General features: G+C 53.4%; 12 protein-coding genes across 12 annotated transcripts; 6 read left to right on the top strand and 6 right to left on the bottom strand.

Annotated features, from left to right (window-relative positions):
* Nucleotides 1-713: 713 nt before the first annotated feature.
* Nucleotides 714-4339, top strand: SNOG_13188 (hypothetical protein; the record flags this gene model as incomplete). The annotated part of the gene is made up of 3 exons (XM_001803348.1): nt 714-759; nt 807-3120; nt 3299-4339. The coding sequence occupies 3 exons, from the start codon at nt 714-716 to the stop codon at nt 4185-4187; spliced, it is 3249 nt and encodes a 1082-aa protein (XP_001803400.1). The 3' UTR covers nt 4188-4339.
* Nucleotides 4340-4425: 86 nt separating this feature from the next.
* SNOG_13187 (hypothetical protein) lies at nt 4426-4885 on the bottom strand (the record flags this gene model as incomplete). The annotated part of the gene is made up of 2 exons (XM_001803347.1): nt 4426-4538; nt 4783-4885. The coding sequence occupies 2 exons, from the start codon at nt 4883-4885 to the stop codon at nt 4426-4428; spliced, it is 216 nt and encodes a 71-aa protein (XP_001803399.1).
* Nucleotides 4830-8732, top strand: SNOG_13186 (hypothetical protein; the record flags this gene model as incomplete). Its single annotated transcript, XM_001803346.1, has 2 exons — nt 4830-8450; nt 8520-8732. 2 exons carry the CDS (start codon nt 4830-4832, stop codon nt 8730-8732), a joined length of 3834 nt encoding a protein of 1277 aa, XP_001803398.1.
* A 631-nt stretch (nt 8733-9363) lies between these two features.
* SNOG_13185 (hypothetical protein) lies at nt 9364-9891 on the bottom strand (the record flags this gene model as incomplete). Its single annotated transcript, XM_001803345.1, has 1 exon — nt 9364-9891. The coding sequence occupies one exon, from the start codon at nt 9889-9891 to the stop codon at nt 9364-9366; it is 528 nt and encodes a 175-aa protein (XP_001803397.1).
* A 1041-nt stretch (nt 9892-10932) lies between these two features.
* SNOG_13184 (hypothetical protein) lies at nt 10933-11258 on the top strand (the record flags this gene model as incomplete). The annotated part of the gene is made up of 2 exons (XM_001803344.1): nt 10933-11074; nt 11158-11258. The coding sequence occupies 2 exons, from the start codon at nt 10933-10935 to the stop codon at nt 11256-11258; spliced, it is 243 nt and encodes an 80-aa protein (XP_001803396.1).
* A 292-nt stretch (nt 11259-11550) lies between these two features.
* SNOG_13183 (hypothetical protein) lies at nt 11551-11746 on the bottom strand (the record flags this gene model as incomplete). The annotated part of the gene is made up of 2 exons (XM_001803343.1): nt 11551-11649; nt 11723-11746. The coding sequence occupies 2 exons, from the start codon at nt 11744-11746 to the stop codon at nt 11551-11553; spliced, it is 123 nt and encodes a 40-aa protein (XP_001803395.1).
* An 11-nt stretch (nt 11747-11757) lies between these two features.
* Nucleotides 11758-12639, top strand: SNOG_13182 (hypothetical protein; the record flags this gene model as incomplete). Its single annotated transcript, XM_001803342.1, has 1 exon — nt 11758-12639. The coding sequence occupies one exon, from the start codon at nt 11758-11760 to the stop codon at nt 12637-12639; it is 882 nt and encodes a 293-aa protein (XP_001803394.1).
* Nucleotides 12640-12824: 185 nt separating this feature from the next.
* SNOG_13181 (hypothetical protein) lies at nt 12825-13453 on the bottom strand. The gene is made up of 2 exons (XM_001803341.1): nt 13064-13453; nt 12825-13012 (listed from the first exon to the last, which is right to left on the bottom strand). The coding sequence occupies exon 1, from the start codon at nt 13394-13396 to the stop codon at nt 13076-13078; it is 321 nt and encodes a 106-aa protein (XP_001803393.1). The 5' UTR covers nt 13397-13453; the 3' UTR covers nt 12825-13012; nt 13064-13075.
* Nucleotides 13454-14309: 856 nt separating this feature from the next.
* SNOG_13180 (hypothetical protein) lies at nt 14310-16244 on the bottom strand (the record flags this gene model as incomplete). The annotated part of the gene is made up of 1 exon (XM_001803340.1): nt 14310-16244. The coding sequence occupies one exon, from the start codon at nt 16242-16244 to the stop codon at nt 14310-14312; it is 1935 nt and encodes a 644-aa protein (XP_001803392.1).
* A 961-nt stretch (nt 16245-17205) lies between these two features.
* SNOG_13179 (hypothetical protein) lies at nt 17206-18078 on the top strand (the record flags this gene model as incomplete). The annotated part of the gene is made up of 1 exon (XM_001803339.1): nt 17206-18078. One exon carries the CDS (start codon nt 17206-17208, stop codon nt 18076-18078), a length of 873 nt encoding a protein of 290 aa, XP_001803391.1.
* A 1210-nt stretch (nt 18079-19288) lies between these two features.
* SNOG_13178 (hypothetical protein) lies at nt 19289-20853 on the top strand (the record flags this gene model as incomplete). Its single annotated transcript, XM_001803338.1, has 3 exons — nt 19289-19899; nt 19937-20026; nt 20049-20853. 3 exons carry the CDS (start codon nt 19289-19291, stop codon nt 20851-20853), a joined length of 1506 nt encoding a protein of 501 aa, XP_001803390.1.
* A 749-nt stretch (nt 20854-21602) lies between these two features.
* On the bottom strand, nt 21603-24839 carry SNOG_13177 (hypothetical protein; the record flags this gene model as incomplete). The annotated part of the gene is made up of 1 exon (XM_001803337.1): nt 21603-24839. The coding sequence occupies one exon, from the start codon at nt 24837-24839 to the stop codon at nt 21603-21605; it is 3237 nt and encodes a 1078-aa protein (XP_001803389.1).
* Between the last annotated feature and the right edge of the window lie 1106 nt (nt 24840-25945).

Raw genomic sequence — 25945 nt, 5'->3', positions numbered from 1 at the left:
TGATACGACAACGCGACGCGTGCTCGCACGACCTCCACGAAGCAACCTACTCTCCGACAACAGTCTCTTCGCCGACACACTAGATCATGTCTCTTCCATTTCAAGACCATGCATCAGATCGTAGCAACGATCTCGTCTAAGGTCATTGGCGAGAAGACTGCGTTGGTCTAGTTCAGACGCTGTCGCGTCGCTACTTTCGAAGATCTCACTGCACACTTCACACTTCGTGGAGACTACATCATCTCGCTCTCGGCAGATATCCTGGCCCTACATTGCTGCGTACAGCACCAGTCCATTGAGAAGGCTAAACGCACTGTTACTCTAATCTGTCACTCGACACAACGAGCAACTAGCAGCACACAGCGCGTCTTTGCTGCTTCTGGGCTCGAGGATATGCATGTTCCCTCAAATCCGATGAAAGCATCTACGCATCCCTGCGCGTGGAACAGAAATTGGTTCTGTCGACCCGCAAGCTATACAGACCACGGCGCTGCCGCTGATGCTGTCTTGCGGCGGCTGATGGACATGATTGGCTTTTCTCAAGTCGTCCGTTTTCGGTTAGCCTTTGGACCCTTCCGCTAGCCTTTTCCCCACTTCAACTTTTTTTTCGAGCTCGCTTTCTTCGCCCGCCAAAAACTCTGATCATTCCGCTGTTCTGCGACTGATCAGTTTGTGGCTTGCTTCTACATTCCAAACACTGTGAAAGCAAAGTCATGGACGAGCAAGAGTTTGTAAATCTGCTCGAGGGCCTGCTGCAGCGTAAGTCAACCAAAGCCGCCCCGCCGCACAGTACTAACAAAACACAGCCGACACGGACCGTGTCAAGTCTGCTACCGCTACCCTCAACAAGCAATACTACAGCTCGCCTGCCTCTCTCAATGCACTCCTTCAGATCCTCTGCCAGCATCCGAAGCCAGAGCTGCGCCAGCTCGCTGCCGTCGAGGCGAGGAAGCTGGTAACGAAGCATTGGGCCAACCTGCCTGCGGACCAGAAGAGCTCTCTCCGCAACCAGCTATTCCAATTCACATTAAATGAGGACCACACCCTGACCAGGCACTCCGCTGCCCGCGTCATTGCCGCAATCGCCTCCCAGGACTTCGAGGATGGAGAGTGGGCTGACCTGCCTGGCTTCCTTCACCAGGCTGCCACCAGCCAAACTGCGCGACACAGGGAGGTTGGCACATACATCATCTGGACGACTCTTGAGTCGACTGGCGATGCCTTCCCCGGCAAGTCTGCGGATCTCTACAAGCTGTTCCAGACCACCATTCAAGACCCAGAGAGCGCCGAGGTTCGCATCAACACCCTGTTGGGTTTGAGCCGCTTGGCCATGCTCTTGGAGCCTGAGGAGGACCCCAAGGCCCTTGCTCTTTTCCAGGAAGCTATTCCTGGTATGGTCACTGTCCTCAAAGCTACTGTCGATGAGGGCGACGAGGACCGCGCGATGCAGGCCTTTGAAGTTTTCCAGACCCTCCTTGGCTGCGAATCTGCTCTACTTGCCAAGCACTTTGGCGACCTCATCAAGTTCATGTTGGAGCTCGCCTCTTCCACCAACGTTGAGGAGGATTACCGTTCGCAAGCGCTCGCCTTCCTCATGCAGTGCGTCCGCTACAGGAAGCTCAAGGTTCAGGCTCTGAGGATCGGTGAGGAGCTCACACTCAAGGCTCTTCACATCGTTACAGAGCTCGGCGACATGTCCAGCGAAGATGAGGACGTTACGCCTGCCCGCTCAGCCCTCGGCCTGCTCGATATCCTGGCCTCAAGTCTGCCTCCTTCGCAGGTGGTCATTCCTCTGCTCAAGAATCTTGGCAACTATTTTTCGTCACAGAACCCCGACTACCGCCAGGCTGGTATTCTTGCTCTAGGCATGTGTGTGGAGGGCGCGCCAGACTTCATTGCGACCCAGCTCCACGAAATCCTTCCCATGGTTCTCCACCTCCTCGAGGACCCCGAGCTCAAAGTCCGCGCTGCTGCGCTCAACGGTGTAGCCCGTCTCGCCGACGACCTCGCAGAAGATGTCGGTAAGGAGCACGCTCGTCTTATCCCTGCTATGATCAAGAACTTTGATCTTGCTGCCAGCAATGTGCAGAACGCCGAAGACGAGCACAACATGCAGATCATTCGTGGCAGCTGCCACGCTATTGATTCCCTTATTGAGGGTCTCGAGCCTGAGGATGCCGGACGCTATGTTCCGGAGCTCATCCCTCGCTTTAGCAAGCTATTCCACCACGAGGATCTGAAGGTCAAGAGCGCTGCCATTGGAGCTGTCGGTTCCATCGCATCAGCTGCTGAGCAGGCTTTCCTTCCTTTCTTCGAGCAGACTATGGCCGAACTCTCCCCATATGTCCGCATTAAGGACAGCCAAGACGAGCTTGACCTTCGTGGTGTCACTTGCGACTCCATGGGTAAGATCGCTTCTGCCGTTGGCGCTCAGCCCTTCGAGCCCTACGTCCTGCCTCTTATGGAAGCATCTGAGGAAGCCCTCCATCTCGACCACCCCCGCCTGCGCGAGACCAGCTACATTCTTTGGAGTACCATGGCAAAGGTCTACGAGGAGCAGTTCGCCAAGTACCTTCCTGGCGCTGTCAAGGGTCTTCAAGACTGCCTTGAGCAGGATGAGACCGGTCTTGATGTTGAGCTCGGCGAAGAAGCAAAGGACCTGATCGGCACCGAGGTCACAATTGAAGGTCGTAAGATCAAGGTTGCGGCTGCTACCGACGATGACGACAGTGATCTCAACGAGGCTCTTATGGAGGGTGACGACGATGACGAGTGGGACGACCTCGGCGGTGTCACAGCTGTTGCCATGGAGAAGGAAATTGCCGCAGAGGTCTATGGCGACATTATCACTCACACTCGCGCTGAGTACATGCCTTACCTCGAGAACACGGTCACCAAGCTGTTGGAGCTCGTCGAGCACGAGTATGAAGGTATCCGCAAGGCCGCTCTCGGTACGCTTTGGCGCACATACGCCTGCCTTTTCGGCATGGCCGAGGGAGGAGGTATGCAAAAGTGGACACCAGGACTCCCGCTTGCTGTAGAGCCACCAGCGGATCTGAAGAAGCTCAGCAACCTCGTCATGACTGCCACCATGTCCATCTGGCAAGACGAGCAAGATCGGTATGTTTTGAACCTCTCTTTCTTTTTACCCCCTTGCAAAGATGACACAACTGTCGTTAATCCCAGCTCACTCCGATGCCAATGTGCACTTGAGGTGAAAGCGAATCTACTTCTGAGCTTCTCAATACATTTTGAATGTTACTGTATACATCAAAGGCCGTATACTAACGTTCCGCAGGGGCACCGTCACCGACATCAACCGTGATATTGCCGCCACATTGAAGCTCTGCGGGCCCGCTGTCTTGATGACCGACAACGGCACAGTGGTCCCAGACATCTGCCAACAACTGCTCGCAGTGATCACCAAGCGTCACCCTTGCCAGCAGGATCTTGGTGATGAGGCCGATGAGGATCTCCTAGACGAGGAGTCTTCTGAGTACGACTGGCTAGTCATCGAGACCGCAATGGAGGTCGTCACATGTCTTTCTGTTGTTCTTGGTGGCCAGTTTGCCGAGCTCTGGAAGATGTTCGAGAAGCCCATCATGAAGTACGCCAGCAGCCAAGAGTCGACTGAGCGTAGTGCTGCTGTTGGCACTATTGCTGAGTGCGTCGGCAACATGGGTGCGGGCTGCACACCGTACACTACCGGCCTTCTCAAGCTCCTCTTGCACCGCCTTTCCGATGAGGACCCCGAGTCCAAGTCGAACGCCGTGTACGGAATGGGCCTTCTCTGCGAGATGACAACCAACGATGCCGAGATCCTGAAGAACCTCTCTACCATCTTCTCCAAGCTTGAGCCTCTTCTTGAAGCGCAAGACCAGGCGCGCTTGCTCGATAACACTGCAGGGTGTGTGAGCAGGTTCATCACCAAGCACTCGGACAAGCTCCCCATCGCCGAGGTCCTGCCACGTCTTGTGCAGCTGCTCCCTCTCCGCGAGGACTACGAAGAGAACAAGCCGGTGTTTGGCATGATCGTCAAGCTCTACCAGAACAACGACCCCACGGTGCAGCAGCTGACACCTCAGTTGATGCCCGTGTTCGAGAAGGTGCTCGGCCAGCCAGAGGAGCAGCTCGAAGATGAGACACGATCGCAGCTCGTTGAGCTTGTTCAGTACCTACGCAAGTAGGGGATTTCTTGGTTTACTCGGATTGAAGGATACCCGTCGGAAGACACTACAGATGATGAATAAACACGGTCATGGAGGGCTTGGGGCATATTGATACCACGGCTTTATGACGGAAATTAGTAGGAAAAACGGAATAGACTACTCGTTACGAAGATGATATCTGCTTGCTTGTGATGTTGATTTGGATGCATACTGAGTGCATCTTGGAACCAGAAACAAGTATTGCTAGATGGCGGCTCTAATGCGACAGTCGATGTCGATGGCGATGTGGCGCAGGCGCGTGATGAGGATCATACCGAATCGGTCCCTGTTCCTGGCCCGCGGCGAGGGTTGACGCGCCAAGCTGGGGCGCTTTAGTGACGTACAGTGCAGCGCCTGTCTAACACGCGGCACGCCTCACATCTCTCTCACGACCACATCGACCACATCGACCTGGTGCGTGAAGACATTCGAAGAGTAGTTCTGTACACATAGCGGAGCTTCCACCCGTTGAAAACTGCCTCTTGTTAGCTTCCGGAGCTCTCTTGCGCGCTGCCTCGGTCCACCACGGACGTTTGCCATAGCTCCTGTGACGACTTCTTACGCGCACACGCACCGACTGCATCGAACTCGAAGTCCATCGCGCTCCGGCGCATATTCGACATGGTCCAACAATGCTCTAGAGGATGGAGGACGATCTCAGTGGGGTTGTTCTCCATCCTGGCGGGCTCGGCTCTGGCGGGACCAGACCTTACAAGCAAACACGAGAAGGGCAGATGCGCCATGAGGGGACAGTGCGGCAAGCAGGGCTTCTTTGGCTCTGAGCTGCCATGTCCCGATAACGGCCCGGCGAAGACACCAGACGCGGACGTGAGGAAGAAGCTGGTCGACATTTGCGGTGCCCAGTGGCAAGACTTGGACGTGTGCTGCGATGGAAACCAAATCGACGCCTTGAAGACGAATCTCGACCGTGCCACGCCCATCATCAACTCCTGTCCCGCCTGCAAAGAGAATTTCTACAACCTGTTCTGCACCTTCACGTGCTCGCCTGACCAGTCGCTATTCATCAACATTACAGGCACAGAGCCGAAGGGAGACAAGTTCCTGGTGACGGAACTGGACAACTTGATTTCGAACGATTATGGCTCGACCTTCTACGACAGCTGCAAGGACGTCAAGTTTGGCGCGACCAACAGCAAGGCCATGGACTTTATCGGCGGTGGTGCAGACAACTACACCAAGTTCCTCAAGTTCCTCGGCGACAAGAAGTTCTTGGGCTCGCCTTTCCAGATCAATTTCCCAAGGCCCGACGAAGGGGACTATCCTGAAATGGACCCTATGAACAAGCACGCCTACCCATGCAACACGACCGACGAGCTCTACCGATGTGCCTGCCTCGACTGCGGCGGATCATGCACCGAGCTGCCCGAGGTCCAGGAGGTGAAGCAATGCCACGTCGGTCTGCTCCCATGCCTCTCGTTCGCCGTCATCATCGTCTACTCTTTCTTCCTCGGCCTGCTGTGCACCGCCGTCGCTGGACACGTCGCATACCAGAACCACTCGAGACACAAGAACGAGCGCATGCGCTTGTTGCAGGACCTGGAGCCAAGCGATGATGAGGACGAGGGCGATATTGTGCACAACGTCGGCATGCTAGACCGACCTACCAAGCATTACTTCATCAACACATGGTGCGATCGCATGTTCAGCCGTCTTGGATACGTTTGTGCCCGATTCCCTGCCATCACCATCTTTACCAGCATTCTAGTCGTTGGTCTAATGAGCTTGGGCTGGATGCGCTTTGAAATCGAGACAGATCCAGTCCGCCTATGGGTCTCGCCAGACTCGGCCGCCGCGCAGGAGAAGGTCTTCTTCGATGAGAAGTTTGGCCCCTTCTTCCGTGCAGAGCAAGCATTTTTGGTCAACGACACAGCCGAGGGCTCTGGCCCGGTATTGAGTTACGAAACTCTCGATTGGTGGTTCGGTGTCGAAAGCCAGATCCAGCGTCTCAAGTCATATGATGGCGGTGTGACTCTGGACCAGGTCTGCTTCAAGCCTATCGAAGATGCTTGCGTCGTGCAATCCGTCACTGGATACTTCCAAGGCGACTTCGCCAATGTTTCGCCCAGCAGCTGGCAAGACGATCTCCTGGAGTGTGTCGACAACCCGAGTGGATGCCTGCCGACATTCCAACAACCACTTGACCCGCATCTATTGTTCGGCGGTGTTAACAACAGTGTTCTCGACGCGAAAGCTCTCGTTGTCACATGGGTCGTCCAAAATCACCCCGAGGGTACTCCCGAAGTTGAGCGTGCCATGCGATTCGAGAACGAGATGAAGAACTACCTGAAGCTGGTCGCCGAAGACGCAAAGAGCAGAGGACTGAGGCTGAGCTTCAACACCGAAGTCAGCTTGGAGCAAGAGTTGAACAAGAGCACCAATACCGATGCAAAGATCGTTGTCGTGAGCTACATCATCATGTTCTTGTACGCGTCCATGGCTCTTGGCTCGACGACACTCACTGTCCGCTCTATCCTGCGCAATCCCGCCAACGCTCTAGTCCAGTCCAAGTTCATGCTCGGCATAGTTGGCATCATCATCGTGCTCATGTCAGTCTCTGCCTCAGTTGGTCTCTTCTCTGCTGCCGGTATCAAGGTCACCCTGATCATCGCCGAGGTCATCCCATTCCTGGTATTGGCTGTTGGTGTCGACAACATCTTCCTGATTGTGCACGAGTTCGAGCGTGTCAACATCAGCCATCCTGAAGGCACTATTCCAGAGCGTGTGTCCCGAGCTCTTGGACGAATGGGTCCGTCCATCTTGCTGTCCGCCCTCACTGAGACCACGGCCTTCGCTCTGGGTTGCGCAGTGGGCATGCCTGCTGTTCGCAATTTCGCCGCGTATGCTGCAGGAGCTGTTTTGATTAACGCACTGCTGCAGGTTACCATGTTCATCGCCGTGCTTGCGCTCAACCAGCAGCGTGTCGAAAACAACCGCGCAGACTGCTTCCCATGCATTCGTGTCTCCAAGGCCGACCCCGGCTATTTGAATGGCGGCATGGGTCACGGTGCTGGTGAGGAGGGAGCACTGCAACGCTTCATCAGGAAGACCTATGCCCCTGCGATTCTAGGCAAGAAGGCCAAGGTCGGCATTATCGCTGTCTTCTTCGGTATTTTCACGCTAGGCGTTGCACTCTTCCCACAAGTCGAACTCGGCCTTGATCAGCGCATTGCTATCCCAAGCGATTCGTATCTCATCCCCTACTTCAACGATCTCTACGAGTACCTGGATGTTGGCCCACCAGTCTACTTCGTGACAAAGGATCTCAACGTCACCGAAAGGGCACCGCAAAAGGAACTGTGTGGTCGCTTCGCAGTCTGCAACGAAGGCAGTTTGGCGAACATCATCGAGGCCGAACGCAAGCGCCCAGAGGTCTCGTTCCTCTCCGCATCGGCTGCCAACTGGCTCGACGACTTCTTCCTGTGGTTGAACCCGCAGAATGAGAAGTGTTGTGTCGACGCAAAGGGCAAGCCATGTTTCCAAGATCGCCAGCCACCCTGGAACATGACTCTCCACGGTATGCCGGAAGGTGAGGAGTTCATACACTACCTCGAGAAATGGATCGATGCTCCTACCACCGAAGAGTGCCCAATTGGCGGCAAAGCAGCTTACTCCGATGCCCTGGTCATCGACTCGAAGCACCTGACCATTCCCGCCTCGCATTTCCGCACCTCACACACGCCTCTGCGCTCCCAGGAAGACTTCATCGCAGCATACACTGCCGCACGCCGCATCTCGCGCGAGATCTCCAAGGACGTCGAAGCCGAAGTCTTCCCGTACTCAAAGTTCTACATCTTCTTCGACCAATACATCTCCATAGTGCGTCTTGCCGCCGCACTACTCGGCTCCGCGCTCGCGGCCGTGCTTGTCATCACATTCATCCTCCTTGGCAGCCTCGCCACTGCCCTGGTCGTCACCCTCGTCGTCGGCATGACCGTCTCCGCCATCATCGGCTCCATGGCCGTCATGGGCGTGTCGTTGAATGCTGTGTCACTCGTCAACTTGATCATCTGCGTGGGTATCAGTGTCGAGTTCACAGCGCATATCGCCCGCGCTTTCACGTTCCCCAGCCGCGCTACCATGGAACGCGCGCCCCGCCATCGCTTCCGCGGCAAGGACGCGCGCGCCTGGACCGCCATGGTCAATGTCGCGAGCAGCGTTATCAGCGGCATCACCATCACGAAGGTCCTTGGTGTAGCTACTTTGGCCTTTACGCGTAGTAAGGTAAGTTACCTCCTCTCCTCCCCCATCCCTCCACCATTAACCCCCATACTAACCCGCTACCTTTTCTAGATCTTTGAAATCTACTACTTCCGCGTATGGGTCGCGCTTGTTCTCTGGGCCTCGACGCACGCGCTCATTTTACTCCCTGTATTGCTAAGTTTATTGGGCGGGAAGGGCTATGTGGACCCGGAGAGCGAGGGCGGGCTCGAGCAGGATTTGAGGAGTAGACAGTATCCGGCGCTACTTGGGGAGGATGATGAGGAGTATGATAGTGATTATTAGAGATGGGAAGGGGAAGTGGGTTTCCTGTGGAGGATTAGGTTGAGAATGAATATGAATATTTAATTGCGTTTGTTTGAATATGGCGTTGGGGATTGAGTGTGGAGGGATGTGATGTTGAAGTGAAGTTGCGCGTCTGCTGTTGATTGGACGGACATCGCACATGAGATTTTCCAGTGCACTCTGCAAGAGCAACGATCGAGTGGCTTAGCAGTAAAGGTCTGCGGTGTACACTGTGTGCTCGTTGCTACCAAAGGGCGGTAATGGGGCTTTAAGAGAGAGAACTATGATAGATTTCATGTCTACCCATATCCGACAACGACGGAATATCCACAAGCGATAATTATTACAAATGGCAAGTTACATGTTCGAGATGTAATTGCACATAGCCGTTAGACCCAGCGATATACGTCGTTGTCCCAATGTAACTTCCCCTACTAGCATGTGACCGATCAGATCTGTTAACTAGTCGTATAACTCACCACTTCCCACCTACATCTCCATCGCTTCCGCATACCGCTCCCCAGTCCCCGGCAACACCCAATAAGGATACAAAGGATGCGCTCTGGGCGCCTTGACCATCCATCTCAAATCCCCATCCGCCATCATCCACCAAATCTGGCGCTGCATGAAATTACTCAACTCCCAGAGCTCCTGATCGCACATCGGTAATGGTGCGTTGGCGAGATTGTCTGGAGTGTTGCACTGCCGCAAAGCCTGGGTGTACATGTTCTCCACAATCGTTGAGTGAGCCGGGAGGATACGAGCCCTGGTAGCCGGCGAAGGGAGGGGGTTTGGGTGTGGAAGTGGGTTGCGAGGGGGCATTGAGGCGGAGGTTGGTGTGCATTAGACTGGCTAATTCTGTATCCTCTAACATATCCAGACGCTGGGACATGGCTCCTTTCGCGTCGAAACCTTCCATATCAGAAGGAGTGTGGGTGGTGGTGCGAGACATCTCCGCAGTAGAGAATATCTGCTCGGCAGACCCGTTGAGTGTGTAGTCTTGCACGCCGGCGAGGATGAGTAGTTGCTCTTCGATAGACGTGCCGGGCGGGAAGTACACCCATTGCCCGTTGATTTCGTGCGCGATGGAGGTTATGGCGAGTTGGTCGGTGAGTTGGTCGACAGAAGCGTCTTGTGTGGTTTGAGGGAGTAGAGACATTTTTTTTTGAGTAGAAAGTTGTCAAAGGGAAGAACTGTGATGGAGGAAGAGTTGTGATCCGGGAGAATTGATGGGGGTAGAATGGAGAGAGGAAGAGATATTTGAGGGAATGACCAATGGGGAGAGGATAAACAATGTTGGTGATTGACAAGGTCGAGGCAGCAGGGGCATTGTGTATATACAATGGGACTGGAGTTATGCCAGAGGTGATTATGGGCAATGATAGTTAATGGGCGACATTGTGTATGTATATCACCTGTGCTCTTGATTGTTTCTTCATTTCACCTGCACTCCTGGTCAGCCATATTAGTCAGTTCGAGAACGAGCCTTCTGGCGCCAGGTGCCGCAAATTCATGCGCACTATATAAACAATGCAATCTCTATACAGGTGGAAGGAAGTCGGGCTGTCTAGCCTTAAGGTTATTTTAATGATAAGTCGATGATTAGTGCGGCCTCGAGTCTTCTCAAGTTCGTGTGAAAGGTAAAATTTCCTCTCTAATAGTGCCTGGAGTCCACACAGAGCGCGCACGAAGTATCGCAGCACCTGATGCTGGCAGTTGCTTATGATCATGTAGTTCGGTGCTCCAACACTTCGAAAGGTTCAATAATCAAGCACGCTTATCCTCCACCTCTAGCATTACCTTGTACATGCCCTATATTACTCTCTCAATTCATGATCTCTTTGTCAAATCCTGTCAGTTGGAATACTGGCAGGTCGGAAATTTGCCCGGCGCCTGCAAACCCACAGTGTCGCTATCCCCCCATGGGTTCGAGTCCGTGATAAAACGAAAGTTTTCAGCACTTATCCTATCAATACAACGGCATTTAGTGGATCTGTTCTTTTTGCTAGTTTGAATAGTTGCAGGAGAATGAGTGCTGGTTTCAGGCGTCTTTTTGCTTCGGGATGCGTGGTTGTTTTATGTTTTTGTCATTGCCACGTCGCCGTAGAAGTGAATAGCTGTCGATCGCCTGCCACATGGAGCGTTCCGCAATGCACTCCCGACATGAGCGAATGTTGCAACAGGTTAATTCAACTTCACTATGGGTATGCGGAACGCTGCTGCATGTACGCATACTGCAGCAAGTGGTGGAAGAGTTTTTTCTGACCCTTCCGACTCGCTGATTGACAATATCCTCGGTGAACTACCTGAACATGTGCGGGCTTCTCACACCACATTCGAAGGTGAGGCCGAATTGAAGGACTTTGGTCCTCGGTACCAGATTATCAAGGTGAAGTCTGCGTTAAAACTGAGACTTTTAAAACAGGGCTGTGGGTAGAGCAAGAGATACGAAAGAGGCCAACAACGGCTGCAGATGGTACGTGGCTAGGAGATCACAAATTTTGCTTCGAGAATCAGAAGGAGTAGACGGGAGGCATAATTTTTGCTTTCCACTGAAGGCTTGCGGGCTGGTGAAGACGGAAAGATGCTAGAAGATCAAACCCATGAATAAAAGACGCCTTCCGCGGGATGTGTACAATCTGCAGTAAAGAAACCAGTGCTTTCTCATGAACTTTAAACACGACAAGATAGCTGTAACCTAAAGCATCATTGATAGCCATGAGCCATTTCACTCTAGTTGCGCCAGAGCAGACGTCTGAGGATGGCAGTGCGCGATACACAAAGACAGGGTATCCGGCCGATGCTCGATGACGTACCTTCACGAAGCTCTTATGAGCTGCCAGTTGGCCGTCGTCTCTGACACTCTGCCCGCGACCGAGAGTTCGTTGGAGACCCGATGGTAATCGTTTGCTTGAGTCTGTATCTGGTTAGTGGATTTTCTACTTACCTCGCGCCTACCCAACGCCAACAGCCACCTACCACCCGCTTACCTGCGACACTTCAGCAGCATACATATTTCACAGCTATGACTTCGAATGCCTCGAAAACAGAGCGCAACAACTCTATTGTCGCCTTGGTATTCAGGATAGCAGCAGCATTTGCTATCAGTTCTGCGATAGCCATTGCGACAATATCAAAAAGATTTGTGACATCCAAAACCCAGAAAAGCGAGTGCGAAACCAGACTACCGACCGTATCGCACTCTCTGGGCACGCCTACCGTCCAAGAAAGCGAATGCAGAGCGAGACCGTCGACCGCACCGCACTTTCTGGACCTGCCTCCCGAGCTGCGCGTAGCCATCTACGCTTCCTTTATTCCGCCTACAGGATGTCCATGCGCAGGCAAATACTTCCGCCGAGTCTGTCGTCAAGTCCAGGTCGAATTTGACAATGAGATCGCAAGGCAGATGACGATCCGTCTCAGCAAGTCCGTCGCTTCAGCACCGTTTCGCGTTCAGTGGCAAGTGCACACATGCGACTCACCTCTGTACCTGAGTCTCCCGATCTCTATCCTCGGCGCCAACGAGTATTACGACATGTACCGGGAGAAGTGGCCGGGTTCCTCCAATTCTCACACCTACCGCTTGTTGTCCGCGCTCCCCACGTACGTCAAGACCGCGCGTATATCGTTCGAAAACGGCACGAATGTGTCAGAATGGTACGCCACGTACCAGATACAGAAAGTTAAGAGCGCGATCTCAAGCTTCATGCTCGACAGTAAGGAAGAGACCAAGTGCGATCTAAAGTGTGTCGAGATGTATTGGGGTGCTTTGGTGCCGTCGAAGGCGGGGAGGAGTGTGTTGGCTACTGTAGACAAGAGGCTGAAGCTGGACGACGATTGGAGGTCACCTGATGGTGAAAGGGGGTACGGATTAGGCTGCTCATGGACAAGGAAGACACTCTGCTGAGCATTGAGTTGCTTCCTACGATATAGAGCCCCAGAATGCATTCTGTCGCTGTGCTGGCGGGGGCGGACGAACAATGCGACAAGCAGCAAAATGAACAGCAATACTTCGCGACGGAAGGAACATGCGAATTAGTGTGATACTTGATATGAGTACTTTTATCGTCACCGCATGCAGGTACACGATGGTCAGTAGGACACTTGATATTGAAAATGACACGTGACTGCCTGTATGGACTGGGTATGGTAGCCCCAAGATTGCAAACATCCAAACCGACCAAACGCCTGAGATTCCATAATCTCGGAAAGCAATGATTTGGAAAATTTCCTACATGTTACGTTCCATGTAGTATAAATTGAAATACCCGAACCTTCTCCTACTTATGTCAGCCAAGCCACACAACCACCACACAACTTCATCGACATACTCGAACTCATAATCAAGCAGGCGCTCGCTGCCTTTTACTCAACCGTCTCCGAGCACGCGTGTGTTTTTGTGCTGGTATCGACTGCTCGTGATCCGCCAGACTGGGTGCTAGCATTGGCCGGTTGACGCTGCTGTCGGCTATGCTGGCGCCATCTCGCGGCGCTGCATTTCCCTGCATATGCAGTGTCGGCTCGAAGAACGACAATCGATGCGTTGAGCCCGTCGAGCTTCTTACAAGAACGCGTCGTGTCCGCTGCACTTCATCTGGTGGGCTTTGTTCTCTGCGGAATGGGTTGATGTTATCGGTGAAGATGCGCTTGAGGAATCGAGGCATGTTGGTGGCAAGAAACAATTGAGCTGGATGTGAGAAGTGCGACTATGTCTTTGATCAATGTTTTTCGAAGAATAAAGGGCGCCTGTAAGCTTATCAAGACGTCTTCTCACTGTTTGGGTGGCGGTGGACGGGCAGTAGTGCGGGGCTAGATTGTCCGTCTAGTGTGAGACGAGATGTGATTGGCCGACACGGTGGGGACCCGTTGATGCTGATCGACTGCCCGGAGCCGTCTACACTCCTTTTGCGTCCGCTTTGTTTCGCAAACAGCGCGTCTTTTCGCTCCGTGCTTCTGTTTCGGTTACTCAAGCCGCTCTCGGCGATTCCACTTATCTTCCTAAGCAGAGGACTGGCTTTTCCGAGCCTCCGGGCCGTGTCATGTGGTTACCCTTGTCCCTCGCGGTCGCACCAGTTGTATGCGTGCGACATGCCTTTCCATACCGCGACCTGCAATTGTACGAATCAATACTCAGGCGCGTCTCTGCGATGTGAGGATCTGATGGATATGATGAATTGTCACATTGCATGATACCTCACGTCGTTCATGTAGTACAGTGGGTTCAAGGTATTATATTTGTATTTTTTTGTTTTGATAAGATTTTCTGTGTGTATAGAGATCCGTACATACCCGACAGAGTTCCTGCTCTGGACATGGCAGGACCCGGTTGTCGCAACATTTAAGAGCCAGGAAATAGACCTTGTCAAACTCCATCAGACGTGACCAAGTCTTCAGCTCCACTGGCTCCGAGAAGCGCTTCGCTAAGCTGACTATACCTACGCGATGGCGCCAAGAGAGTGGTTCAAAATGATACTGAAAGGCTGGATGCTACCAAGCCTGCCGAGAGAAAGGAAAACGATCCATGGCGGATGTCGAAGCTTTTGCTCATGCTTACACATCGTGCCTTCAGTTTACCACCTACCAGGGAGCATAGCGCTGAGAGTTCTGCCATTGACCATAGAAAGGGGTGTTGAAACCGGGAAGTCCATGTGGATGATATTCAGGGAAGCAGGGCTGCGCGACGTACTGAGCGGCGGCGTACCGAGGACCGAAACCAGGCTGCTGATAGCTGTATGGCCCGGAGGAAGGGCCCATATTAGGGACCTTCCAAGCGCCGCAGTCGTTCTTGGAGAAGTTGTGGCTGTCGGAATTGGCCAAGTGGTTGTCGAGGGGTGGCGGGGTCACGGTCACCTGGGTGTTAGGCGTGGACCGACGGCCATTCATGTCCGGAGAGGACTGTGGCGGGGTGGGCACTGAGCTGCCAGACGCGGTGCGCGAACGAGGGAAGCCGAGGAGTGCCATGATCTTGTCGGCGCCCTCTTGTCCATTCTGCTGGGTGGGGGCTGGAGTGGGAACGCGACCGTCGACACCTAGCATCGACATGAGCTTCTCAGAGCCCAGCTGCAGATCAGCCGGAAGAGGCTTGTCATTTGCATTTCCCTGTACGGCTGGGAAGGGTACCTCGGAGGAGACGTCCTCAAACTCGTCTGGACGACCGAAGACGACTGCCTCGATCAACTTGTGGTCAACTGGTGTACGCGAGCGACCGCCTATAATGACAGGCTCGACAGGGTTCGCATCATCCGCGATTTCGTCCATGCAACCAAACGTCATGCCGGCTAAGACAAATGCCCATGTACGAGCAGCGCGGACTGGTGAATTTCCAGCTGCAGCGGGGAGACGAACGATGGGCGCGCCCTCAGCGGCGAAGAGCTGGGTGATCTCAGGGACGGTCGATGCCGCAACCGCCTTGGGCATGCGGACGATGATAGCGCGCTCGGCATTGTCGGCTGCGAAGAGCTGGTTGATGTCCAGAGACGATGACTTGGAGGAATTAGATGCAGCCTTGGCCTCAGCCTGCATCTCCTCGACCTCTGCTAGAGTCAATGGCGACTTGGGACGCGAGGCGCCGACAGTGGAAGTGCCAGTGGTGGCGGTACTGCAAAAGAGCTGCTCCATGGTGATGGATTTGTTGGCGGGCTCAGACTTAACAGCGTGGGTACCGGTGACTTCATCAACGACCACATCTGCGGATGCATCCTCAGGGGTGTACGCTGCAGCATCGTGGACTGTAACATATTCAATACCGATGCCATCCACTGCGCGCTCAAGCTCATCTGCATCTGCAAGTGAGCATGCGGAGACGGCGTCATCGTCAACGGCGATCACCACGTCGTAGTGGTACTCAACAGTGGCGGAGGTGACACGACGGACACGGGCGAAGCGCTCCTGAGCCGTCTCCATGCCATCGTACAAGTCGGCCTCGAGCTTCTTGCGATGAGCCACGGTGGCGGTGATCTTGGCAACGAGCGCATCCTCGTCGGTGGAGATGGGTGCAGCAACGTCAATGACTTGCGGGATGGTGTTGATAGCGGAGGGCGCCTCGACGGTGATGGTCGGGATAGTGATCTTCTCGGAGATGCACTCGTCGATGTTCTCAGCGACCACAGCTGATGCGGTGTTAGTAACTGACGTGCAATAGAGTATCGCGGACTTGTACTCACAGGTGTCCTGATCATCAACGACGACGGCGATGACCGGCCTCTCCTGAGAGACCTCATCGACTGGCAAGGTGACAGTGTCCTTGGCAATGGGCTCAGCGATCACGTCGACCTCGACCTTCTTCTCCTGAGCGACCTCCTTGGTCGGAGAGGTGACAGCCTGCTGCACGATGCCCTCCGCGACAGGCTCCTGGACAACCACGGTCTTGACCTTCTTCTCGACCTTGGAGCCCTTCTTGGACTTCGCCTGTTCAGCGGCGGCGGCGGCACGCTTGGCGGTGGCTTTCTCCTTCTCGGCCTTCTTGTGGTCCTTGAGACCCTTGGGCTTGGACATCTTGGTGTTTGGGGCCATGATGTTTGTAGTAGAAATGGTTGCTAACGGGGTAGCTTGGATGTGTTGTGTGTATATGGCGGTTTTGAGCGAGCAGAGGGGACAAGCAGCAACTGTGGTTGAGTGCGAGCAGGTGGGGGAGGAGTGCAACTTGTTCAGGGTTGCAAGGTGGGTGATCGTGAAGTATACCTGACAATGTTCGCACAGTATATGACACTGATGATAGCAAGGTGGTAGAAGAGAGCTGGTTGACTGGTAGACAAGATGAGTTGGCTATCGGTGCTGGTGGAGAGCAAAAGGTACCAAGTGAGCTGGAGCGATGGTACTTTATTGTGTGGAGCGTCGTGCGGGCTTGCAGTCTAGCCAACTTGGGAAATGCGTGATAGTACAGGAGAGGAAGCTTATGACATAATTGTGGGGTATTAGAGAGGCAGCTGTCGGCTTGGGAACTTGGGCCTTGTGCTGGAGAAGGCTTTCACAATGTTTTAGTGAAAGACTTGTTTTGGTGTGTTTGGCCATGAACAAAGTCCATCGTGTGAGACAGCAAACTACACGCCGAACACAGTCTTCTCTGTGTAGATTCAGGCACGTCGGATGGCTGAGAACTTCATTTCTCTAATGATCAAATATGTGCTACATCATGTCTTGAAATTTCTACGAAGTGCTGCAACTTACAAATGGGAAATTTGAAAAGCACACCATGTAAAGCTTGCTATAGATTTTCGTTTGATTGCTAGCAGACAATGCAGGTATCTCGGTCACTGCACATCAGCGTGCTCACGCGGAAGTTGGGTCACACGAAGAGGTTTCAGTAGGAATGAGAATTACAGCGTACTGAAGCTCTCATTATAAGATTCAATTTACAGCTTTGAAGTTTACATTTTCTTGAATTGTGACGGTTGATGCGCTGCGGTTTTTCAGCATCTGCATCCATTGTGCGTACATATAGCAGTCACATCTTGGGCCTTGGGATGAGTACTCGATGATCATCACAGACTATGCTAATTACGTCTTGCAATGGAACGGAAACAAGCAGATTCTCGGGCAGGCAAACAATCTCGGCAACGCCCATGGCTACGCATATGGCTCATTGCCCATGATCGGCGGAGAAAGCATCGAGGATGCTGCAGTGCCAAAAGACAGCCCACTCCTCGAAGCGGTCATGGAAAACATCTGCAGTGGTCATTCGGATACCCTAGACCGCTTGTTGGAGGATCTTAAGCCACCTTCTGACGAGTCTCGGAGAAGTGAGCCTAATTCTCTCGAGTTCAGTGTCGATGACTTAGGAAAGCTGTTCATCAGCGATCTAGATATCGATCCACGAACCACAGAAATGAAGTCTGAACAACCAAAGTTTTCGCCCCTGAGCAGCCCGCCAGGATCGCCTCCCGACACAACTCCTCCTGCATCGCCGCTTAGCCCACGATCGCCAATGTACAGGGAAAAATCATCAAAGAGCAAGCGGAAGTTCAGATCTCGCAAGCCCAAGCGTGATTCGAGCTACGAGTTCCTCACACGGAACTTCGATCGATTTCATGAGGCACTTGCTGATGAGGAGTTCCATCTTTTCTTCGACTATGTCGAGTTCTGGATTACGTGTTATGAAGTCGGTGATATGGCAATTGAGATTTGGCTTGACTCTGTGGGACGTAGAAACGTACAGTCCGTAGAGGAGCACCCGGGATGGCAATACGTAGCTGGCTTTATAGATTCTGTACACAAGGAGGAAGGGGGAATGCAGGCGTTGCTCGGCAAGTTCGCGTCTGGATTGAAAGGAATCTTAGATAGAGAAGGAGCGAGTAGTGTGCTCACTAAGGGCGAAGAGATGCCTGGTGTAAAAGTGGAAGGATTTTAATTCAGGGAGCGTGTGCTGCAAGAATCTCGTTAGGTCGTGGAGAGGTCATAAGCAGTCCTGTATAGAGATAAGATCAAAATTTAGCAATATCAGAGCGATGTAACGAATGGCAGTTTCCGTTGATAGAAGGATGATGGGATGAATGAGATGACTTCGCCGCAATAAGTGAACTTCGCTTCAATTCCCAAATAAGCCGTGCTTACGTCTGCCGGAAGTACCTCATTAATACAATCACAACAGTATGTTCTAGGCAGACCACACTCTGAGATTAGAATGATGTTACCTTCTGAAGTACCGCCGTCATCGAGACTTTCCAATGTATCAACTTAGGCCAGAACCTAGCGCGGTGTGTAGTTGTAGTTGTCAGTCAAGCTGTTACAGAGTCTCCACTGCTTAGCTCATGGTCATCGAATCAACATTCCATATCTCTATAATTGTGAAGCAACAGGTCTAGCCTCTTGCAAGGTTGAACTCATATCAGTCGCCCGTACACAGATACCAGCAAGCGCTGGTATCAGCGGCCATTGCATCTCGGGCACAGCTGTAAATCCACAGTAGGCTTGAGACCTGGCAGGCACAGGCTACCGACGCGTCTCTCTCACCTCCGGGTTCTGGCGCACCCAGTTGTGGGTTGTAGGCGGTAGCGGAGCCGCTAGCGTCCGCTGTCCATGAAGTGTGGTATATGAATAGCACCTGCTCAGCCTCCTCCACTTCTATCTCTTTTCCACCACTACCGACGATCGTTTCTCCTCTTGTGACCACACCTGCTACCAAGCAGCATCGAAGCTCGTACGTCTCTTGAGCTCTCCGCATTAAAGCGCGCATGTTCGAAGGCCTTCGAAGTCTGGGACTTCCACTTACCTTCCCAGTCCGATTCTGACAAGCCCGCAGCATCAATCTGGATCGCTGGTACTCTCCGGAGGTCCTTGAACGTCTTTCGAGCCCGGATTTCGGCGCGATCAAGGACGACGACAGTTATCGCATTGAATCTCTCTCGCCCACGCCCGCACCGGGACCGAAAATCAAGCTGGAGTCCACCTCACCTGCACGTGAGGCGCAGCCAGGCGCGCGCAGCGACAACTCGGGCCTTCGACCTCCGGCTAAACGCCAGGAAGGTCTCCTCGCAGTCAGTTTCCGCTCTCTGTGCTGGCGACTACCCGTCCCACAGCAAGGTATGCGTGACGTGGTTACTGACTGGATCTAGACCAACATGAACTTCCACCCGCCCTCCGCCTCGCAGGAGTTCTTAACCGCCAAAGATGACGGCAACGACGTCGACTCGCTGGCGCAGCCGCAGAACGACGGTCGTGCCCGCCACGAATCCAGCGAGGATGACGAACCCATTATGGTCCGCCGCCAGACCCGAGAGGGGGCCAAGGAGCGGGAGGAGGGTATGGTTCTGCGTGAGCGCCCTTCCCTTCGAGGCCCTGAGCCTAGTCGCCGTCGTGACCCCGATAGCCACAGCCATGAGCGTCCCGTTCTCCGTCAACCCGTTGAGTCCTCGTCAAAAAGCTTGAGCAAGCAGAAGAAGCCAGGCCCTCGTGCATGGGCTGCCAAGCCCATCATGAAGAACGACATGAAGGCCAAGAGGGAGGTGATCCGGGAGATTCAAGGCTACTGGGGCCAGGGCTTCATCAAGGCGTACATCCCCAAATGCCACCGCCCCCTTGTTAAGCGGGGCATCGGCAACAAGCGCTCGTATCGTGAGCATGAGACGGATCCTAGAAACTGGCTACCCTCGGTCCTCAAGGCTATCCTCATGATCGCCAAGCTCACTGACGACAAGAAGTGGCTGAAGAAGGCGATGAACGACGTCGTCCGGTACCGCATCAAGCACACCGGTAACCGCAAGCCCCAGCTTGTTCACCACTGACTTTGACGTCATTGAAGATATGCTCGTCAAAGATTGGAAGGTCGCCTTCTCCTTTGAGATCCGCTACAAGCACCTGCTCGTGAACCGCAAGGATCAGGAAGGAGGACGATGTCACCATTGACAACATCCTACAGGCTGGCTCGGACCACGACGAAGATGCTAGCGACAACGATGATGACAGTACGGACAACCAATCTGAGAATGGCTCAGGGGATGAGGAAGACGAGGGCATGCAGGGTCGTGGCGGTGTTTCTGCCAAGTATCTGGAGTCGAGCGGCTACACAAAGGCGCCCAAGTATTCTTCTCCTGCGAACCCTCGCCACCAGCCGAAGAAGCCAAAGATGCACGACGAGACTCCTTCTAAGCGAGGCAAGCATCAACAGTCACAGCCGCCCTACCCGCAACCAGGCATGTATGGCTACGGCACTCCGATGCCCGGTTATGGTCCGCCAATGGACCCTTGGGGTCGTCCCATGCCAGGCTACGGTGGTCCAGATGGGTTCAACAACGGATACGGAGGATATGGCGGCGGCGGCTATGGCGGTTATGGTGGCTATGGCCCTCCACCTGGTCACGACGCTCGGCAAGGCACACAACCACCTTCAAACCCTCGAAACATGTCGCAATACCCTCCCCCAAACTTTGTGACGACTCCGGCTCCGAGCATACCAGGCTCAGACCCTGGTGCATATGGCAATCCCTACCAAGGCGGCCAAGTTCGTATCAAGCGCGAGTCTCCCCCTGATGACTTCGAAGGCTCTTCGAACGACATAGGCGAACAGGATGATGACGAGCAAGAGGACAGCAGGGCTGCTGCTGATGCTGAGGTGGAGGCCATGGAATTGGAGCTGAAGCTGGCGAAGCTCAAGGCTGCACGTCTGAGAGAGCGCAAAAAGAAGTGAACAGAGCGTAGTAGTACATCTTGACTTGCAAGGAAAATTGTATGGAAAGCGGTGATAGGATGATTTGAACGTATGCGGACGCATTTAGCTTGGCTGAAATTCCAAAAATTATGTTCTAATGACTCGCTTCTCTTGGTTGACAATATGCACGCCTTTGGCGTCCGAAATGCATTATCTTGTCCAATGCTTGCTTCCAATGAGGAGTCTTACCTGAAACCGTTCAAGACTTGCGTGAACTCGTTTGCTAGATTAACGACTCTTCAATTACTTTCCGACTGGCAGATGTGGAATTCGGTGTTTGACCCTCATATTTACGTGACTAAATGCGGCGCTGCCATAGCACATTGGATGTGTTCGACGCGACGACGCGATGACTGCCGCAACAACGCGTCGAAGCGAAGGTAGACGCACAGAGCTCTAGAAGACCACAACCATTCCATCGAATATGGAGATACACAGCTGGCTGGGAACGGAAAATTAAATGATGTCGATGTGTTGGCGATGACAAGGTCTCAGACTTCGGAGGTTTGCAGCATTAAAGCTTTGACCCCTTTCAGTCCCAAGCCGGTTAGCTCGTCTGTCAGGGAGCTTCGCCCTTTGACGACGGCCACATCGCCAAAAGGTTTTACGATCATAGATTAATCAGATGCAAGCAACAAGCAAAAAAGTAACAGGTACCATAGAAACATATCTCTGCATGCATTTTCCCAGTCTATCTCGTTCTCCCTGTCCCTCCCCTAGCTAGCTATCTAGTAAACCTCAAGCACATACCTGCCCTCATCCTTCAGCTTGTCAATCTCCTTCCTGCTGTCTACCTTCTTCGCACTCGGCTGCTTGGCCTTGTGCTCCACGCTGATTGCCTCCTCGAGAACGTTGGTGACATCCGGCACCGGCCACGTGGGTCCACACAGGTAGAACGTTCCCTCGTTCTCGAGATAGCTCCTGCGGATGTCGCTAAGAGTTTGCCTCATGCGGTCCTGGATGTAGATCTTCTGCGACTGGTCACGCGAGAAGGCACGACCAAGGAGCGTAATAACGCCAGCGTCCTGGTAAGCTTCCCACTCTTCACCGTAGAGATATTCCTCACGCTGGTGACGCGATCCCATGTACAAAAGCACTTCGCCAATTTCGTGGCCTTGTTGCTTTTGGTAGGCGCGCTCTTGGACAAAAGCGCGGAAGGGAGCGAGACCGGTTCCGAGACCGGCCATGATGATGGGCGCAGTGGTCTTGGGTGGCAACTTCATGACAGACGGCTTGACCGAGACGGTGACGGGGGTACCAACAGTCAAGCTGTTGAGGTAGCGTGTAGCCTGACCGAAGCGGTCACGGCCCTTAGGATCGACCCAGTTCACAGTAACAATCAGCAGGGAAACCGAGGTGGGTGTCACGTGCTGGGACGAAGCGATGGAGTACTCGCGACGCTTCATGGGGCTGACGATACGCACGATATCGTGGAAAGAGGGGTGTGCAGATGGGAAATCGAGAAGAATGTCGGCGTAGGTGACGGTGTCGACTTCGGCCCGGCGCTTGAACTCCGCTGCGCCCTCGGCACTGAGTAACTGTAGGAGCTCTCGCTTCTCGCGCTCATCGTCGGCGAACTCGGCAAGGGCCTCGTAGAAGCGCTTAGGTGGGCGACCGAAGATGTCGACATTCTGCATCAGGGACTGGTACACAGTGCGGTTGACCAAGACGTTGGGATCGTCGCGCGAAGGCACCTCGACAACCTCTTCTGGGTTGAGACCATACCATTTGATGAACTCCTCGACCTGCACCTTGTCGTTCTCGGCGTGGATGCCAAGGGCTTCGCCAATGGCATAGGTGACACCTGAGTTACCAAGATCGAACTCGATGTGAAAGATGTTACGGTCGTAGGTGGGTGGTGTAAGTCTTCGGTGTTCCTTGACAGTGACAACGGCGGTCTTGATGCCCAAGTCAGGTCGTAGTAGGGTCTCCGTGCCGAAAGCCTCCTTGAACGCAAGGCCCTTGGCGGCAACCTTCCAGTCCTTGAGGAATGTGGGAGGCTCAACCTCGTTGCGATCGAAAGGAGCAAAGCTGTTGACGTTGATGTCAGAAGGAAGACGAAGTGGCTCAACATCCTCCTCGACGGTTGCCCATGCAGCGGGAACCTCAACCTCTCGAAGAGCGCTCTCAAGCTGCTGAGCAAGCTTCTCAAAGATCTCTGAGCTACCATTAATGGCAGCCAATTTTGACAGACCGGAGGAGAGAAGGTCCTCGCGAGCGACCTTGAGGAATGCTAGCTGGGTCAAGTAAGATTCGAGAGCGACATCCTCAGCTACGGCCTCCGAGAGCGTAGGGTCGAGAATGAATAGCTGGACATCCTTGTCAACAAGTGCCTTGCGGAAGGCTGCCGAGAGCTTCTTCTCAATGTCATCATTCTTGACGCCTGGAAGCTTGACAATGATAGAGCTGTCGGGCTTGACGCCGTTGAGAACATCGAAGGTCGAAAGAATGCTGACGTCACCAACAAACGCTATGTCGGCCTGCTCGACAGCATAGGGTGCCTCGACAGTGTAGTCGGCGTTACGAATGTCAGTGCGAGAGACACCACCCTGGACAAGATTGTCGTGACCGTTGCGCACGAAGACATTCTTGGAAGAGTCGGAAGACAAAAGTTTTCCAAGCACAGTAGGCGCAGTGGACGCAGGTGATTCGTCCAGGTTCCAGAAAGTGTACTGCTTAACGTCCGCAGTGTTCAAGATCTCGACGTGGGAGCGGACTTCGCTCTGAGTCTTCTCGCCATGGATTTGTCTGAAGACGTCCAAGATGTTGCTTGGGGTCCAGACTTGCTCGCGTGAGTACTTGACGTCAGTGACTTCAATGTTTCGGTCAAAAGCAAATTGAATTGTGGCCAATACGTCAGAGTAGAGCTTGGAGAACTCGGCAGAGTCGAATACGGCAGCTTCGTCTTTGACTTGGCCGAGCACAGAGATGCGACTGGTGCTCTTGGGGAGGGCCTCGAGGAAGGCCTCTTCCACGAAGGGTCGGTACACACGAACGTTGATGACACCAACTTTGTCGCCGTCCTTGGACAGGGCGTTTGCGACCTGAGCGCTCAGAGACGCCTCGACGGTGCCAAAGACGACAAGAACGCTCTCGGGCTCCTGGTGGCCATAGTAGTCGAAGAGCTTGTAGTCTTCGCCAAACTCGTCGTTGAAGGCTTCGAGCAGGCGGACGGTACGTCCGGCATGATCAGAGTGCTTCTTGTCCACTTCCGAGACAGCCTTCAACACAGCCTGGTAGCTGTTATGGAGCCTGCTCTGGTCTAGAGTATCCACCAATCGTGCGGTTTCCCTTCCAACGCTGATGCCATCGTATGTATGAATTGTAGGGATGACGCTGGACAGCAGGGTCGCAAAAAGTGCCATATGTTGAGCCTCAAAGACTGAAGGACTGCAGACTAATCCCAGACCGAGGTCTTCAGCCAATGTGAGGGAGGAGACATAGTCAGTCACCAACCCGGCGTTCGAGTTCGCAGAGTAGTCGACCGCGGCGATGTGTGCGGTAAGCGGGTTCGCGACCGAGTAGAGCAGCGACAGCTGGTCGAGCGAGGCGCGGAGGTAGTGAAGCGTGGCAGAAGACGCGACAATCGACTGAGGGATGTGGCGTTTCTTCAGATCAAAGTCCTTGGAGAAAATGTAGCCCAGCGCAAGAGCACCAGCACCGGTGCGCGTCTCTAGCGAAGAAACACCTGTCTCATATCCAAAGGCATTCTTCTCGCCCTTCTCTTGCCAGTACTTCACTGCGACATCCAAGTCGAAAGACTCGGCCGAGTATGCAAAGATCTTGTCCGAAAGGGTGTAGGCGACTTGCTGGACGAGTGTCTGCGCGGTAAGGTAGGTTGGCCCGCTGATAGAGCTAAGATCGAGATCTTGTCCGAAGGGTAGGCTCGAAGACTTTTTGGTGAAGTTCTTGTTTTGCTGCAGCTCGGCGCCCGGGCCGGCAGATTGTGTGTCCTGAAAGTGCATCTTGATATCAAGACCTACCTGTAAAGTTACTGGTCTTTGAGGTCACTTCTACAGGGCGTCTCCTCAGGATTTTACGAAGGGAGGAGGTGAAAGGTCTACAATTGGTTTGGCCACAACGTGAGAGTCTACACATCTACCGACATCGGCAAAGCTCGTGCCGAGGCGAAGGCGTGATAGATCGCAATTCTTTGTCGGCGTCATGATTGGCCTGTTCTGGACTGTCCGTCGGGCGATACGCTTTGAGATGCGGCTTGTCGCGTGGTTGCAACCAAAAATTGATGCTAGCGTGAATTGCGTGATTCCAGGCCAAGCTATGATCGGATAATCGTTGAGCCGGTTCCCATCGCCAGCACCCGCAAGAGTTATGCTATGCCACCATTTTGTCCATGCTCTATTGCGTGCGATAGCCATCTTCATAAGCTATTTTTGTTTCCACATACGTGATTATGGTCTCGAGAGATGGGCGGTACATATATTGTTATGCTTCCGGCTGCCCATGGTAAGTGAACAGTGACCTCGGGAATCACCGAGGCTAGCCAATTGCGAACCACGCATCCGCAAGAGATACGCCATCACATCGTCTCAGACAGATTCTATTCTGCAGTGGTAAAGTGTTTCGGGGGTCCGTATGTCGTAAAACATGCAGTCACAAGATTGGGGGATGGGCGGTGGTCGTACTTCTACTCTTCCGGCTACCGTCTTAGTCTGCACCCGTCGCGAATTAGCACAACATTGCGTCCACAAAAGTTGCACCACCACATCATCTCATACACATCCTATCCTGTATTATCAACATGCTTCAAAGGACCAAGTGTCATCAAATATGCAGTCGGAATCTCGCGGCATATGTGGTAGTTGTACTTTTACTCTTCCGGCTATCGACGTAGTATGCACCGGTCGCGCGGAGTAGCACAACATCGCGCCCGCAAGAGTTACACTAATCCCAAGGAACAGAGGCATGAGTTCAAATGAGTTAGATATTATTGTTTAGCCTAGTTATCATCGAATGCGCGATTGCATCGTCGATCAATGGGTCATGGGCATAGTTTAATGCTTCCGCTTAATTCGCTCCCAGATCATGCCCACCATGGGCAGGTGATCCGCAA

The sequence above is a fragment of the Parastagonospora nodorum genome, assembly GCF_000146915.1.
Source record: "Parastagonospora nodorum SN15 chromosome Unknown scaffold_25, whole genome shotgun sequence".
NCBI lineage: Eukaryota > Fungi > Ascomycota > Dothideomycetes > Pleosporales > Phaeosphaeriaceae > Parastagonospora > Parastagonospora nodorum.
The sequence above is the reverse complement of the archived record's forward strand: the minus strand, read 5'-3'. Positions and strand labels throughout refer to the sequence as shown.